This window comes from Prunus persica, chromosome G1 (assembly GCF_000346465.2).
Source record: "Prunus persica cultivar Lovell chromosome G1, Prunus_persica_NCBIv2, whole genome shotgun sequence".
Classification (NCBI taxonomy): Eukaryota; Viridiplantae; Streptophyta; class Magnoliopsida; order Rosales; family Rosaceae; genus Prunus; species Prunus persica.
This window is the reverse complement of record NC_034009.1, coordinates 27,667,409-27,684,209: the sequence shown is the minus strand read 5'-3', so window position 1 is coordinate 27,684,209 and position 16,801 is coordinate 27,667,409. Positions and strand designations below refer to the sequence as shown.

The following is a 16,801-nucleotide window of genomic DNA, read 5'->3' as shown; positions in this document are numbered from 1 at the left end:
TGTTTGGCCGAGTATGAGACAAGTAGATCAATCTTCCTACTAACCTTTGGTATCTTTCTTTTTTAGTTGAAACTTGATCCAGATATTCTCCAAGATGATGATTCTGAACAATAGGAGTGTCTACAGGTTTGCAATCTAGCATTCATATGTTTGTCAACAAGTCCAAGATATATTTCCTTTAAGAGAGAAATATGTCTTATTGTAACAACCCGATCCTAAATTAATTTTTAGTTATTAATTTATTCTAAGAAAAGATAATTTTGCCCCTATAATAAATTATTATAGAAAATGGTGACTTGTTCACCGGGGAGACTTTGGTAAAATTGTTACATCTCGGTCTGAAAAAGTGTTAAAATAATTAAAGTATGAATAAATTTAAATGAGGAATAAATTGAAATAAACATTAAAATAAAAGAATTTTAATTAATTAAGGTTTTTGAGAAATTAAAATATTATTTAATATTAAGAAGGGGCAAAAATATCATTTTAAGTTCGGGAAGGAATTTAGAAATTTTGATTAGACAATTACGTAAAGTACATCGAAACGAGTCCGTAGACACGTAGTGGACTCGAATCGGGATTGTAATGAAGAAATGACGATTAAAAGAAGTTCAGTGGTATAACCGTAAATAATTCGAAGTTCAGTGTTTTTTAAACCCAGATTTTCTGCAGTTTGGCAGCTCAACCAGCTGACTTCCAAAGGTGATATCTCTCAACTCTGGCTACCAATCGAAGGAAGACCAGTCCCATTAGAACCACCATACTTCCCTCTTCCAGTACCAGCCCATCTCAGCCTCAATCCGCCGTTGTAATCGCTGGAAACCACCATGAAACAGGGCGGTTTGGACAGTTTTTTACGAAATTTCGTGAAGCTCGTTCGAACACCTCCGACCACCATTTTCTTCAAATTTGGTATGTTTTTCCATCCTTTCGATGTGTTCTAGCTGATGGTTAGGTAAGATTTGATCAATTTCTAGTGTAGGCAACTCGATTTGTAACCCAAAATTTTGCCGGATTTCAGGATGAGATTCCAGCCACTTCTGTTCATTTTTCGAGGTAGGTCCAAGAACATAAGTGGTTTCAAGTAGGGTGTTATACCTAGGATAGGAGTTTGGGCTGGCGGTTTGGAGTATTTCCTACTGCCGAAAATTGATCAAGCCACCAACGCGCTGCCATGGCTTGTGGCGGCGCGTGGGCTGTATAGTGAGGTCACTCTCAGTCCTAGAATGATTCTCGTGTTGTCATGAGCGCGTAGGAATTTGTGGATCTCAATTTGGACAACGTTTGAGCCCCAATCGGATCTCGCATATTGTGCGATTTTCAGGTTTGATACATTTGAACCGTTGGATCGTAGTTATTCTCGTATCTGTCAAGCTAGACAATTCTCGAATCGTGTAGGATTCAACGGATCAGGAATCGGAGTCCCGGATACTTCAAAAAGGCCAACCCTAGAGCTAGATTTATAGTAATCGTCCGATCGTTCGATCGTGAGTAGTCCGACCTTCCGATCGAGACCAAACTCTCGGGACATGTGTCCTAGGCATGTTAAGACCTCTAGGAACTCTTGGATCGGAATTTTGAGGTTGTGGACCCCACGAGGTCCCTGGTTGACTTTTTGGGACTTATCGCTTTTTGAGTCCCGAGGCACTGCTAGACCGTTCTAATCATTGAAAATGCTTACATAGGCTTGAGAATGACTTCAAATACAATGCACGCACTTCTAGGAGCCCAGGGCTAGGACTTTGGATTAAATAACGAGGATGAGTTCCATGTGATATGTTTGAGCCTTTAGAAAGCTCATGCGCGTGCGAGTGTTCACTTGGTTTAGTTGTAGTTCTAATTTCTTGATTTTATGTGATTTCGAAATGAGTATTTAATTATCTGTTTATTTATCACCTGTTTATATATGTTCATATGGTTAATTGTGTGGTAGGAGTATAAATATAATATTGGAATGGTATGCTAAGCAGAGATCGAGATAGTTAACAAACTAGCCAAGTGTTTAGTATATATATATGTATATTTTAAGTTTAGTTGAGAACCAATCTATTTAAAGTTTATATAAATGACGAGTTATGGTTTTCAAACCCACCACGAGGGTACACCCCCCAGTCGCCTTGAGACAGTTTGTTATTTTGATGATGCCCCACGAGTTTCGGGAACGCCTGAACCGTATGGTGCGAGGATTGCGGCTCATATTGAAGTGCTATCTCTAAGACCTGCGAGGATTGCGGCTCAGATTGAAGTGTTATCTCTGAGAGCTGCGAGGAATGCGGCTCGGTTAACTTTATGGTTCCGAGACCTACGATGATGGAATTGACGAACTAACATTGGAATTGACGGATTATTATTGGAATTGACGGATATATGGAATTGATGGCATATATGGAATTGACGATATTAAGGAATTGACGGATTAGAAATGGGGGTATGCTTCGGTGGAGAGAATTTAAGTTTTGAGATGCTTTTAAACTAAATTGAGAATTTTATACGATTACCATTATTTTCTTAAGCGTCACATTTGTTTTACAAGCGATAGATGGAAATATTTATAGATTCTAATCAAGTTATTGATATATATATATTTATTTATTTATGAACTTTACGTGAGTTCGATACAAGGGTGTTCGGAACTTATAATCTTTAACTTATGTTATTTTATTTTATTATGTTCACTTATCTTTATCTTGCATTATTTTATATAGTATTAAATATCTTGAGTTTTTTAGCATATTTTGCCCTACGAGTCTTAGAGTTATGCGGACCGTGGGAGCGAGGATTGCGGACCAGGTTGACCAAATGTCTCCTGAGTCCAGCGAGGATTACAGGTCAGGACGTGTCACCATTGGTGTCACGAGGAATTGATGGTTATGGCTTCCCAAGCATGATTACTTGATATAAATGCTTTTATTTCTTCGTTTAATTATATATTGCCATGTGAGAAATGCCAGGAAGCTTGAAACAGAAAGCTGAGATGAAATTTGAGAACTAAAGTGGTTTTGCAATTAAAGAACTACGTGTGACTTGATCCCTTAGTAAGGGTACGTAGGCAGCCTATGGTTATAAGGTGCAGCGACGAGTTAGAATGCTTGAGATTACCAACGCAATAGTGTTGTTTTGAAAGTTGAGATGAATTTTATTAGTAGATTGGTTCATTTGATTTATGACAACCTAAGACCAGAATATTATGATGCTTAATTTGTTTAGATATAATTGAATGCATGATGAACGATTGAGTTATATAAATGTTTGATAACATGTGTAAATTTTGGGGAATGAGTAAATTACAGGGGAAACTCTGCCGAATTTTTCGGTAGAAGATAATATTATTTTAAAAAGCAAATTTTTAGTTAGAAGGCCAGTTTGGTCTTTGTGCCCGGCATTAGCCAGGTGTCAGATACTCACAGGGTTCGATTCGGATTCCAAAGTTTAATTTGGGTCCGGTCCTGTCACTTATTGTGATCGGGCCACCTCAATCCCCAAGAAATATTTAAGTTCACCTAGATTCTTCATTTCAAATTCAATAGCCAAATAGTTTTGTAGCTGATATATTTCATATTTATAACTCCCAGTAATAATCATGTCGTCAACATAGATTATTAAAGTTGTTACCTTCCCTTTCTGATGTTTCAAGAACAAAGTATTATCTGAGTTACTTTGTCTGAATCCATTATTCTTCATTGCCCTGGTGAACCGTCCAAACCATGCATGTGGTGATTGTTTCAGTCCATACAACGCCTTTCGTAATTTACATACTATTCCAGTCTGAGTATTATTATATCCAGGAGGAATGTCCATATACACATCCTCCGTGAGTTCTCCATGTAGGAAGACATTCTTTATATCAAGCTAGTGTAATGGCCAATCCAAATTAGCTGCGAGGGATAGTAAGACTCTAACTGTGTTCAATTTTGCAACTAGTGCAAAGGCTTCTTCATAATCTATATCATAAGTCTGTGTGTACCTTTTTGCCACAAGTTTTGCTTTGCTTGTATCGCTCGATAGATCCATCAGCGTTGTCTTTTATGGTAAACACTCATCTACATTCGACAGTCTTTTTTTCGCGTGGTAAATTTTCCAGTGTCCAAGTCTGATTCTTCTTAAGAGCTTTTATCTCTTCTTTTATAGCTTGAACCCACTTAGGATCTTTAAATGCTTCAGCAACCTTGGTTGGGATATGAATAGCAGATAACTGATGCACAAAGGCCTTGAGTGGTTCAGACAGCTTCTCAATGGATACATGATTCACAATTGAATACTTTGATGTCTTGTTAATATCAGGTGAATAACGATTTAGTGGCCTTCCACGATTCTACCTGAAATATAATTGGCATCCAATCGATTTATCCTCTAAATTCACAAATATAGTAGGAGTAGTTACCTCAAGGATATTCTTAGAAGATTAGTCTGTTGGTACTGTTAAGTTAAAGATGGTATTCATCTTGTTGTTTTATATTGTCTGTAGGTATGAGACTTGGATTAGAAACATCTTCGCATGGATCAGGTGGGTAAAGCGATTGATTGTTATGAATGGACAATTTATCGCTTTTCGGCAGAGAGTAATCTTATGCTTTAAACTTGGGGCGATCGATCATTTCTATACATAGGCGAATTTCTTCGTTTTTCAAGTTGCTCCAATTCTGTTCTTCACTTTGTATCTCCCCCTGAAGCGTAGAATTGGATGATGGGTCATGGAAAAACATCTCAGATTCCAGAAAGGTCACATCCAATGTGATATAGGTACGTTGGGTAGGAGGGTGATAACAACAATAACCTTTCTGATGAGTGGCATAACCCACAAAAACACAACGGAGCGCACATGAATCAAGTTTGCTACATTGATTTTTGTGGAGGTGAACGAAAGCCACACATCCAAAGATTCGAGGTGTGAGTCTTGGCCAAAATACAAGTATCACATGTGATTAATGTAAATAGAGTTGTACACTTGTCCATACTCAACGGATAGGCACAAGGTGACTCTTGGCCAAAATACAAGTATCACATGTGAAGTCGGAGTATTTGAAACCTGAGAATAAATCTGGTATAAGATGTTTCATATAACTAAAAGACGGATGTCCCAATTGACAGTGCCACAACCAGATTTGCTTTTATTTGCTATGAAAATGATGTGTCACACTGTTAGCCATGTCGGGACTGAAGTCATCTACATAATATTGCCCTCATCTCTTAGTACCACTACCAAGAATATCCTTAGTGTGAATATCCTGAAGCAAACAAAAACTCGGGTAAATGAGTATACAACAATTCAATTGTTCAATAAGCTGACTAACTGATATTAATTTTTTGGATAAAGATGGAACAAGTAAAGTATTAGACAATGAGAGAGATGATGAGAGTGCAATAGTGACATCCCCTGTCATAAGATAAGTAACTCCATTGCCATTAGCAATACAAGTTCGTCAGGGTTGGGTAGTATTCAGAAAATCATCATGATCAAACGTCATATGAGTAATTGCACCGGAATCAATTATCCAACTCGTGGAATCACTCTTATCCGAAGTATAGAATCCATAACCAGTATCATTAGGGGTCGTATCGGGTTGTGTTCGACCTTTGAGAGTAGCCCATCATTCGAAGTAGCCATGCAATTGAAAATAAGTCTCACGAGTGTGTCTCGGATCACTACAGTATGTGCAATCTCGTTTATGTGTCGGGGTCGTTAGTTGGGAAGTCATAATTTATGCAGCGAAAGATGCATATGATACAATTTTAGTAGGAATCCGAATCGGGATTTGAGCCTGAGTCGGGGTCTGGGTAGTTATTGGAGTCGGGGTCATCGTCGTGGAAGTCAGGGTCGGGGTTGTCATCATAGTCGGGGTTGAGATCATCATCGTAATCAAGGTCGGGGTCGTCAAAATAAGATCTTGATTCAAGATCGAGTTTGAGGTCATCAAAATATGATCCTGATCCAGGATCGCATTCGGGGTCGAGTTCTGCATTTGTAGGAGCTGAGCCAGTTGGGCACTCAACTCGGCTATGGTTGGTTGAGAAGGAGTCAGCGGTGCTACCTCCATGAGGGCTGAAAAAATCATCAGGCCCCATGGCGGCGGCGGCGGGGGTTGGAAACTAGAATCAACAATTCAAAGATCGCCGCTCTAATACCATGCTAAAATATGAGAATTATGAGAGAATATTTATTTGTGGGAATTTTCTATGTATTCTTTTCCTTGTCGGAGGTCATATTTATAATACAACGGAACTTTAATGAGTAAGTAAATAATAAATTCAAATTTCTATTTACAGTAGGAAATTATGAATTAAAGTAAATCAAATATAATTATAATGGGAATCCTTGTTGTGTAAGGTAAAAAAGTCAATGATCCACAAATCATGCCAACATGATACTCTCAACATTAACATTGTTTGTCTAAATTGTGATCCAAATTTCATTACAACTGTGCGAAGCTACACAATCATATTGATTCAATCATGATAAAAGTCTCAAAGAATATGAACTTAGATTTTCTGTAAAAGTAATTTTCCAAGTCGTTATTATTGAGAAATTGACTACATTTGGAAAATTGTGCCGAAAGTGAATTGGCAAAATAAATGAATGTACGAAAAATTGGACTAAAATGATGCACCCACCACATAATAATGACATTTCTAAAAAGAGTCAAATGTGGTAATCACAAATCCAAATTAGATATATACATGCACAGATTATTTCTTAATTTCCATCAAATAGGACCAACAAGTCACTTTATAAAAGTCAAATGTGGTAATCACAAATCCAAATTCAATCATTAGTTAACTTGCATAAATATTATTTTTAAACCCAAAAAATAATTGATAGTTGGAACTTAATTAAAAGCAACTTAACTGTTAGGTCAAGACTCATAATTATTACTAGACTGGTATGGTATGTGGTATGATATGTAACTAATAAATTAGGGAATCTGCTTGATATTGATTCCTCGTCAAATTGTGATCGATTTCAAATGAGACAGCAGAGGGAAGGGAAATGCTTCTGCCATAAAACGATAAGAAAATAGTGGATGGCTTTCTACAAAGCAAAGATTCTTGCACTAACATCTACATTGCAGAATATACAATAAATTATATTTTTTTTGGCTCATATTAAATACGCAAACATGACATCATGACACGTTTATTAAATAAGTTTATTTTAATATAATATATATATATATATATATAAAACAAAAAATACGGAATGATGAAACATTCAAAATACTAGAAAATACTCTTGGTTAATTCAAATATTAAGAATTGAAACTGTTAATTAAATGAGGATAATATGATAAATTCACTTTTTTCATATTTAAAAAAATTAAAATTAAAAATAAAATAAAATAATATGTCCTACTTTTATGGAAGATAACTACCCATATTATCTTTTCTTAATTCTAAAAATAAAATAAAAAGAAAAAAAGAAAACCAATTGGCACAAAATCAAAGACCTATATAAAACTTATTTAGAAAAATTCAAAACTAATTATTTGTTATTTTTTAATTAGTTTTTAGAATATGACAAGTGGCTAATTGTGTTTTTCTCTCCAAATAAGCTTTATAAGGATTTTCATTTTATAATATGTTATGTTAGAATAGACCTATTTGTGAAAAATATCTTATAAAAATACGTTTTTGTTCGTAACTTTCATATTTGGGTTGCAGTCTTTCTTGGAAATCTCATGTATTGATATGCCAGTTGTTTATTATCTTTAAATAAAGTATTTATTTTATTAAAAATAATAATAACTAAAGCGATACAATTAATTAGCATATGTGAAAATTAATCAAAACGATGTGTATGACCTTTTGCATTTAAGTTGGAATCATCCTCGTAGGGCTATACAACCATTCAATTATCATCATGGCTGTTTTAACCCTTTTTTTAAAACTGAAAATACCCAATTGACAAAAGTGTCCGGGAAAGTAGATATCAATCTTTGATTCTCTATATCCCCACACCACATGCTATGCTTGTCGGCTGCGCCAACAAATCTTGCTCGGGGATTGGGCCAAACTCAAAAGCCCATTTGTATGTTTACCACATTTCTGTACTTGATCATAGCCCAACCCATTCCAAATCCAATTTCTGAAAGAAAAAGAAAAGAAAAAAAAAACGAAGAAATGGCAGCAGAGAAATTAACCGAATTTGCATTTGGTGATGCGAGCCATTTTTGAAAACCAACCAACCCATGAAGCGCGAAATAGCTCGACTTGTCGCAGATGGGTTATACAGAGATGCCCTCTGCTTATACGCTCAGCTCCACTCTGCTTCTTTGCGTCCTCACAAATTCACATTCCCTCCTCTTCTCAAAGCTTGTGGCAAGCTTCAATCAGCCCCACATGCCCAAATTCTGCATACCCATCTTATGAAAACTGGGTTTTCGGCTGATGTTTATTCAGCCACGGCTCTCACCGATGTGTACATGAAACTTCATCTTATCGGCGACGCAGTGAAGGTGTTCGAAGAAATGCCTGAACGGAACTTGGCTTCGTTGAATGCGGTGATTTCAGGGTTTCTGCATAATGGGTACTGTACAGAGGCTTTGCGGTTATTTAAGAACGTAGGGCCTGGAGGGTTCAGGCCCAATTCAGTTACAATAGCTAGTATGTTATCTGCATGTGGAACTGTAGAGCATGGCATGGAAATGCACTGCTTGGCGGTAAAGCTGGGTGTTGAGAGTGATGTTTATGTTGCAACCTCGGTTCTGACTATGTATTCTAACTGCGGAGGGTTGTTTTCGGCTGCAAAGGTGTTTGAAGAAATGCCCATCAAGAATATAGTGAGCTGTAATGCTTTTATTTCAGGGCTTTTGCAGAATGGGGTTCCTCATGTGGTGTTGGATATTTTTAAGAAAATGAGAGCATGTACAGGTGAAAATCCCAATTCAGTTACGTTGCTGTCTGTTCTTTCTGCCTGTGCTAGTCTTTTGTATCTCCGATTTGGCAAGCAGGTTCACGGGTTGATGATGAAAATTGAAGTGGAGCTTGATACTATGCTTGGAACAGCACTTGTGGACATGTATTCTAAGTGTGGTTGTTGGCAGCTGGCATATGGTACTTTCAAAGAACTAAATGAAAACAGGAATTTGTTTACATGGAACGCCATGATTTCTGGAATGATGTTGAATGCGCAGAATGAGAATGCTGTTGAGCTATTTGAACAGTTGGAATCTGAAGGATTTAAACCGGATTCGGTTACTTGGAATTCCATGATCAGTGGGTTTTCACAACTAGGGAAGGCGATTGAAGCTTTTGTGTATTTTAGGAGAATGCAATCAGCTGGTGTCGTCCCAAGTTTAAAATCTATCACAAGTCTTCTACCAGCGTGTGCAGATTTATCTGCTCTGCAATGTGGAAAAGAGGTCCATGGGCTTGCAGTTAGAACCTCTATTAGCAATGATCTGTTCATTTCCACTGCTCTTATTGACATGTACATGAAATGTGGGCAGTCTTCTTGGGCAACAAGAATTTTTGATTGGTTTCAGATAAAACCTAATGATCCTGCATTTTGGAACGCAATCATATCTGGGTATGGAAGGAATGGAGATAATGAATCTGCATTTGGGATCTTCGACCAGATGTTGGAAGCAAAAGTACAACCTAATGCAGCAACTTTCACGAGTCTTCTATCTATGTGCAGTCACACTGGTTTAGTGGACAAAGGATGGCAAGTTTTTAGGATGATGGACAGAGATTTTGGTCTAAAACCAAATCCAGCTCATTTTGGATGCATGATTGATCTTTTGGGTAGAACTGGCAGGTTGGATGAAGCCCGAGAGTTGATACAAGAATTATCAGAGCCTTCTGGAGCAGTTCTTGCATCTTTGCTAGGTGCTTGTGAATCTCATTTAGATTCCCAACTGGGGAAAGAAATGGCTATAAAACTTTCAGAATTAGAACCAGAGAACCCAACACCTTTCGTGATCCTGTCAAAGATATATGCTGCACTTGGCAGGTGGGAGGATGCAGAAAAGATTAGAGAATTGATGAATGATAAAACACTGAGAAAGCTCCCCGGCTTTAGTTTATTAAGAATGCATCAAAAGTAGATACACGAAACAAACAACTACAACTCAATGTCAACTGTTTTGTGGTCCCGAACGAAAATTTTGATACTGTCTCTGCATCTCCATATAAGTTTTCCACAAACAGAAGGCTCACTGGTTCAACATCTCCTTCACTGCAGACCCCATGTAGTCATCAAAGTGGTTTGGTGGTTCAAAAATAAAGCAAGAGATCACATCTCTGAGTGTAATGACACCAACAACTTCCCCTTCCTCCCCAGCAACCACATGGATCCTATGAACGGACTTGGAAGCAAGACTATGAATCACATTACCGAGAGTCGACTCCAGCTTGCATGTAATTGGTTGGATGACTTTTCCAATTTCGTGGGTTGTTGTGATGGTGCTCATGAAGTCCCTAACAGTGAGCTTCCTGAAAGAAAGAGGCACACGGATTAAGTAGTCCATCAAGACTGACTTGCAAGATGTCTATATAGAAAAGGAGCAGGTGATTGCCTCTGTTGAGTAATCAAAGCCATGGTTTTTATTTATAACAGAAATCAGTGTAAGCAGATTAGTTCAAATTCACAACTACATGAGTTCAATTTCTTTCGTAGGTATTTTAGATCCTTTCTCACTATCAAAGTAAATGGCAGAGCATCCAATGGTGAATGTTTGTTCTGTGAAGTTGAGAGGATTAAAGCGCTCTACAGTCCATAGTGTGGACCAAGCGCACAATGTAATTTCCGCAAAGGATGGGCGGGGTAAATGGTTCAAAGTTTGTCTTCGAATACCTGAAATTGGAGAAGATATCGGGTTTGAGCAACAAGTATCTGATATCTCTCATGCTGACATTACCAACGATCTTTCTCTTGGGCCCCTCTACTACTGGAAGACCACCTATTTGGTTATCTCTCATCTTCTTGAAAGCTTCCAGTATTAGATCATTGCACCCAATGCTAATAACCTGGCGAAGAAAGCAAAGGAACAATAATATTCAGACTCCAAATTCCCTAGCCAGCGAGATGAATGTTTCGGTGACCAGGCAACCTTACCTCATCAGATGACATAAAAGGAAGTCCGAAATCAGAGATAGGCTTCGCAGCAATGCAGTCAAACCAGTCCCTTCCTTTGCATCTCTCAAGACCCTGAACAAGTCCCGATTGAGTAATGTAGTTCTTAATATTGGGTTGGCCTGGTTCTATTACAGGTACGTTCCTCAGCCTATATTTTGAAAGTAGTAGCATAACGCTCAACATAGAACTATCTGTTGCTACTGGAATGAAAGGTGCCCAGCGGAAGGATTTTAGTATTGACCTTACCTGAAACACACAAGTACATATCACATACGGTCATTCAGTCAGATAACTTAAATGAGTACAAGAGCAACAGTCCCTATTAATGTAGTTGCTTCCAAATCACAAACAGGGTACTCTGCAATATAGATGCAGCAATATGCTCGTCAATTTATTTTTTGAAGAAGTGGAACCAAGTGATTCATAATTGACATATATAGCTCTCTGTGTTCAAAAGACAACCAATACTCTACACAGAATCTTCATGGTAAAGATAAGCTTACTGTGGTTGACTTGAAGGGTTCATCTTGCAGTATAACTTTGTAAAAGTCTTTGCCCAATTCATCAGCAGCCGTGGGAGCATCTTTGCCCATTCCTTTGTCTGCAGCTGCACCACCAGCTACAGCAGCCCCAACTGCAGCAGCTGTTAAACCTGCAACTGCAGCAGGACCAGTCACACCCAGTGCTAGTGCCCCCACAGCGCCCAATGCCCCTGCACCAACTCCAGCAGCTGTTGCTGAAGTCGCTGACAGAGCAACTGCAGCTAGTTCTGCACTCTCCAACACCCAAAGAATAACGGCAGAGTAATCTATGAGTCCTAGGTACCTCTCCCTCCAATCTGAACTTGTTTCTGCTTCTGGGTTTGTCACAGGAGCCGACAAAATGTTGTGTTCGGAAAGAATCTTAACGGCATCACTGACAGATGCATCTGCTCCAATCTCAATTACTGCAGATAATAATGTAATACTGTTTTAGTTATCTCATTCAATTCCTATATTGTCCACATAAATGAGACAGCGATGAATTGTTACCTTTGCCTTCAGGTACTCCCGGGAAAGATGAAACAGGAATTTTTGCAAATGCAGATGTTAAAACCTCTTGCAGCGAACGAGGTAGTTTTTTCCTGGACTGGATGGTCTCGAAGTAGGCATCGTAGCTTGAAATCTTACATCTTTCCGCGATCTCTTCTTGTGCTTGTGGTTGTGCCATATATGCGCTAGAGGCAGAAATTGGAAACTATTCAATGGCTTCATTCATATGAAGTCGTAGAATCAATGTACGTAGAACGATAGAATTCCCTTTCAGAAATCATAATTCATTTTATTTGTACGATTTATGGCTCGCCCTTCTGGGGTGAGATCAATATGCTCAAGAAAACAAATTTCAGGGTTCCACCCAAATGGTTTTTCAGCTTCTAAATTTTGATCATTTATGGTTAATTCGGCCTCAGATTATGCTGATTAACATAAGAGATCTTAATAAACAACTAAATAAATAAAATTTTGATCAAGAAACCATTGCAGAGTTCCACTGCATCCTATGAGTTTGCATATATAAACAAAATATTCCAAATTCATTGTAGTTAGCAGCGAAGACAAAAACAAAACAACATAAAATTCTCAAGGATTGGTTTATATTGGATACCTCCACCAAATACGTTGTGCTTCTTCCAATGGATTCAGAAACTGGTATTGGTTGCTGTTCTGTGGAAACTTTGATGCTTCTCTTCTCCGAAACAGTTACCTTGGCTTCTGCTGCTGCATGCAAGAAGCCTGCCTTTGCCATGTGGAGGAACCCGACAAGTGTCGGGTCTTCAACTCACCACTTGTCATGGAACCGAGTTGATTACTAAATCGTTAAGTTGGGCCTGGCCTGGCCCAGGAATCGTGAATCGCTTATGCAGATACACAAGAAGCTACCAACTGCACTAATCTCTACATTTGCTGTGTTTTTCCTTTTGTGAAAACTTTGCCTTTTCTATTTATTTAGGGATCAGATTCCGTAGTTACAATTATAGAATTCGTATAATAGGTTTTTTTGTTTTGTTAGGGGTATAATCTGTGGATTAACAAATTAAGAACAATATGGCCTAACTTAACTTATTTAATAAACAGGTTACATGCATTACCGTCTTATTTAGTGAGAAGTTAGTGTTTAATTTTTGACATGATTTATTAATGTTGGAATATCTTACTTGAAATGGTTTCAAAATTAAGCTCAATTCTATCATTCTATAAAATTCTTCAAGCAACCTGTATTAGTTTATACAATATAAAAATTATCAAGAGAGCTGCCAACCTCCCAGGCTTTAGTTTGAGAAGAGTAAATTTTGCTACTCAATAGTCAATTGTAACCATTTTTTTTTCACTATATCTGCATCTGCATATGAGTTTTTAATAAACTGATGTCTTAATGCTTCATTATCTGCTTCACGGCAAAGCCCAGGTAAGCATCAAAGTGGTTGTGGGGCTCAGAAATGAAGCAAGAAATCACATCTCTGAGTGTAATGACACCAACAACTTGGCATTCCTCCCCATCCACCACATAGATCCTATGCACCGATTTGGAAGCTAGGGTTTCAATCACATAACCAAGACTTGACTGGTGATTGCATGTAATTGGTGACATTGCTTTCCCCTGGTTTTTTGATATGGCGCTCATGAAGTCCTTAACACTCAGATTTCTGAAAGAGAGATAGGGCAAAGTCAAACCAAGCATTGCTTTGTTATTTCTTTGACAGAAATCAGTTTATGCAGATTAGTGCTTCAAATTCATTGTGAATAATGTAACTTGTGAAACCCTGTATCTGAGGTCCTAGGTTCGATTCCCTCCCTCCTCCAATATCGGTTGTATAAAAATAAAATAAAAAGAAGAATGTAACTTGTGAAAAGGGTAGGTGAAAATGGTCCAAAGCTTGCCTTTTAATACCTGAAATTGGAGAAGAGCTCTGGTTTGAGCAAAGAGTATCTGATATCGCTTATGCTGACATTACCAACTATCTTCTTCTTTGTCCCCTCCACAACTGGAAGACCACCAACTTCGTTCTCTCTCATTTTCATGAAAGCTTCTAGTATTGGATCATTGATATTTGCACTAATAACCTGCCCAATAAAACAGAGGAACATTATTAATATTCAAACTCCAAATTCCAAAGTAAGTAACCTGAGGCCTGCCTAGGCAACCTTACCTCATTAGAGACCATAAAAGGAAGCCCCAAATCAGAGATGGGCTTTGCAGCAATGCAGTCAAACCATTCCATTCCTTTGCACCCCTCAAGACCATGAACAACTGCTGATTGAGTAATGAAGTTCTTGATGTTGGGTTGGCCTGGTTCTATTACAGGTACATTTCTCATCCTATATTTTGAGAGTAGCAGCAAGACACTCAACATAGAACTGTCTGTCCCAACTGGAAGGAATGGCGCCCATCGGAACGATTTAAGTATTGACCTCACCTGAAACATTCAAGTAAATTTCATGTAAGGTTACTTAAGCGATTCTTCTTGGTAGAGATAAACTTACTGTGGTTGACTTGAAGTGTTCATCTTGTAGTATAATGCTGTCGAAATCTTCGCTCAAATTATTGGCACCTGTGGGAGAATCTTTGGCCTCCCCTTTCTCTACAGCCGCACCTGTTAGAAAATATGGTTTTCCCCAATGACTTTTTTGGTTATCTTTGATGAGCCAAAACAGAAGTAGAATCCACAAACTGCTTGTTGTGGATCCAATTTAGAATGCATTCTCTTCGTGAGGAGACAAAAGATTAACTATTCAATTGCGTAAAATTATAAACGAGTAACCATTTCTTCTAGTGACACTTAGTCTTTATATGTAGCACTTAGACGAGGTGCACGAACATCCTTTTTTTATTATTTCTTATCTTCCTACTGTTTTCAAAATGTAGCAATGTTTTCACCTATTTTGCCGAGGGCAGTACCAGCCACAGCAGAACAAACTGCAGCAGCAGTTAGGCCTGCAACTGCAGCAGGACCAGTGACACCCAATGCAACAGCTCCAATGGCGCCCATAGCTCCTGCACCACCAACTCCAGCAGCAGTTGCTGAACAAAATGATGGAGAAAGTCTACAAGTCTCCAGCACCCAAAGAAGAATGGCTGAGTAATCTACGATCCCAAGGTACTTGTCACTCCAATCTGAATTTGCCTCTGCTTCTGGGTTCCTCACAGGAGCTGACAAAATGTGGTGTCGAGACAGAACCTTCACTGCATCAGCAATACATGTATCTGCTCCAATCTCAATCACTGCAAATCATGAAAATTTTAGAGAATTTTAGAGGGCAATGTTTAATTTGAAGCAGCTAATTATTGGTATTATTGTTATTTACCTTTGCCTCCAGGAACTCCTTGGAAAGCTGAAACTGGAACTTTTGAAAATGCAAATGTCAAATTCTCTTGTAGGGGACCTGGTAATTTCTTCCTGGACTGGACTGTTTCGAAGTAGGCGTCGTAGGCCGAGATTTTAGGACTCTCGACCTCTTGTTCTTGGGGTTGTGGATGTGCCATATGTACACTAGAGGCACAAAAGCAATTTGCAATATCCCCTTAAATCACAATCGATTGATTTTTCTGATTAATTGATGGCTCAATAAGCAATTACTATACTCTAAAATGCAATTCTCAACAAAAAACCATGAAATTGTTTAACAGCTAAAGAAAGATGAAGAAAATTAATGCCAGAGGATTGGTTGGTATTTGGTACCTCAACGTTTGTGCTTCCAATGGCTTTCAGAATTTGGTTTTTGGGTTCTCAGATCATTCTCCTCCCAGAACCAGTTAGTTTCCTGTTTCTCTGTTTCTGCATGCATGAAGCCGGCTTTGCCATGTGTAAGTGGATACGCGTTGGGCTTTCGAGTTTACTAGTTTTATTCGGAATTAATTGGGGTCAATTAAGCAGTTACTTGGGCCTGGACCAGAAAAATATGCTCTTTTTGTTTTTAATCCGAACATTAATCCCCAAAACCGACCCCAAATAATTCCCCATTTTGATATATCTGATTCTTCACCTTACCTCTTTCAAAATACAATAAAAATATAATCTTTTAAGCCATCGTCGCTACCGCTCCATCAGAACCATAGCGCCGTGACATCTACATCAGATTAGTAAGAGGGAACTCCCAGACGAATTTCACGAAGAAAAGATGAAAATGTTCCCCCAGCTCTTCCATCTCTCCAATTCAAGGTACTTCACTCGTGTTTACAGTTAAAAGTTCCACAATTTGCATATTTTTCCCGCATATCCAATTGGTTTGGAAGTGGTACCCTGTAACGAATATGATAACACTGCCAGTTCTCATTCCCTTCGTGTTTTGTTTTTGGGGCCAATTCATGTATTAGAAGTACGCGCTCTACATGGGAATGAAACACAGGCAAAGAAAAAACAACTTGGGAAAGAAAAGGAAACGTAAGGACCAGTACAACTTGGTGGACCGACTCATTGAGTTGCCAGATGACGTTCTTGTATGTTGTCTCCCTTATCCCTAAGGGAAGCAGCTACTACTAGTATCCTTTCCAGGCGATGGCGATATGTGTGGGCATTTACTATGTCTCTCGACTTTGATGCTAAATTTTTTGATGACGAAGTTTATCAAAACTTCCTTCAACTCCAACCAGTACTAAGAGCAACTCCACTCATAAGGGCTAAGTCTAGGGCAAGGGCAAGTAAGGGCTGTCACTATTCACATGAATAGTGGCAGCCTTGTCATTTGTGAT

The 16,801-nt window shown here is 38.4% G+C and overlaps 3 protein-coding genes across 4 annotated transcripts; 1 reads left to right on the top strand and 2 right to left on the bottom strand.

Annotated features, from left to right (window-relative positions):
- On the top strand, positions 7,947-10,066 carry LOC18791003 (pentatricopeptide repeat-containing protein At2g02750). Its single transcript, XM_007224767.2, has one exon. The coding sequence runs from the start codon at positions 8,184-8,186 to the stop codon at positions 10,041-10,043; it is 1,860 nt and encodes a 619-aa protein (XP_007224829.1). The 5' UTR covers positions 7,947-8,183; the 3' UTR covers positions 10,044-10,066.
- LOC18793254 (SNF1-related protein kinase regulatory subunit gamma-1-like) lies at positions 9,984-12,845 on the bottom strand. 2 transcript variants are annotated; one of them, XM_020556213.1, is made up of 6 exons: positions 12,719-12,845; positions 12,106-12,290; positions 11,578-12,020; positions 11,054-11,320; positions 10,793-10,965; positions 9,984-10,431 (listed from the first exon to the last, which is right to left on the bottom strand). In XM_020556213.1, exons 2-6 carry the CDS (start codon positions 12,281-12,283, stop codon positions 10,152-10,154), a joined length of 1,341 nt encoding a protein of 446 aa, XP_020411802.1. In that variant the 5' UTR covers positions 12,284-12,290; positions 12,719-12,845; the 3' UTR covers positions 9,984-10,151. The 2 variants fall into 2 exon arrangements, with proteins under 2 accessions (XP_020411802.1, XP_007224598.1); XM_007224536.2 differs by lacking the exon at positions 12,719-12,845 and having other exon boundaries at positions 12,106-12,663.
- Positions 13,996-15,874, bottom strand: LOC18790836 (SNF1-related protein kinase regulatory subunit gamma-1-like). The gene is made up of 6 exons (XM_020555418.1): positions 15,792-15,874; positions 15,418-15,602; positions 14,990-15,334; positions 14,596-14,705; positions 14,262-14,528; positions 13,996-14,175 (listed from the first exon to the last, which is right to left on the bottom strand). Exons 2-6 carry the CDS (start codon positions 15,593-15,595, stop codon positions 13,996-13,998), a joined length of 1,080 nt encoding a protein of 359 aa, XP_020411007.1. The 5' UTR covers positions 15,596-15,602; positions 15,792-15,874.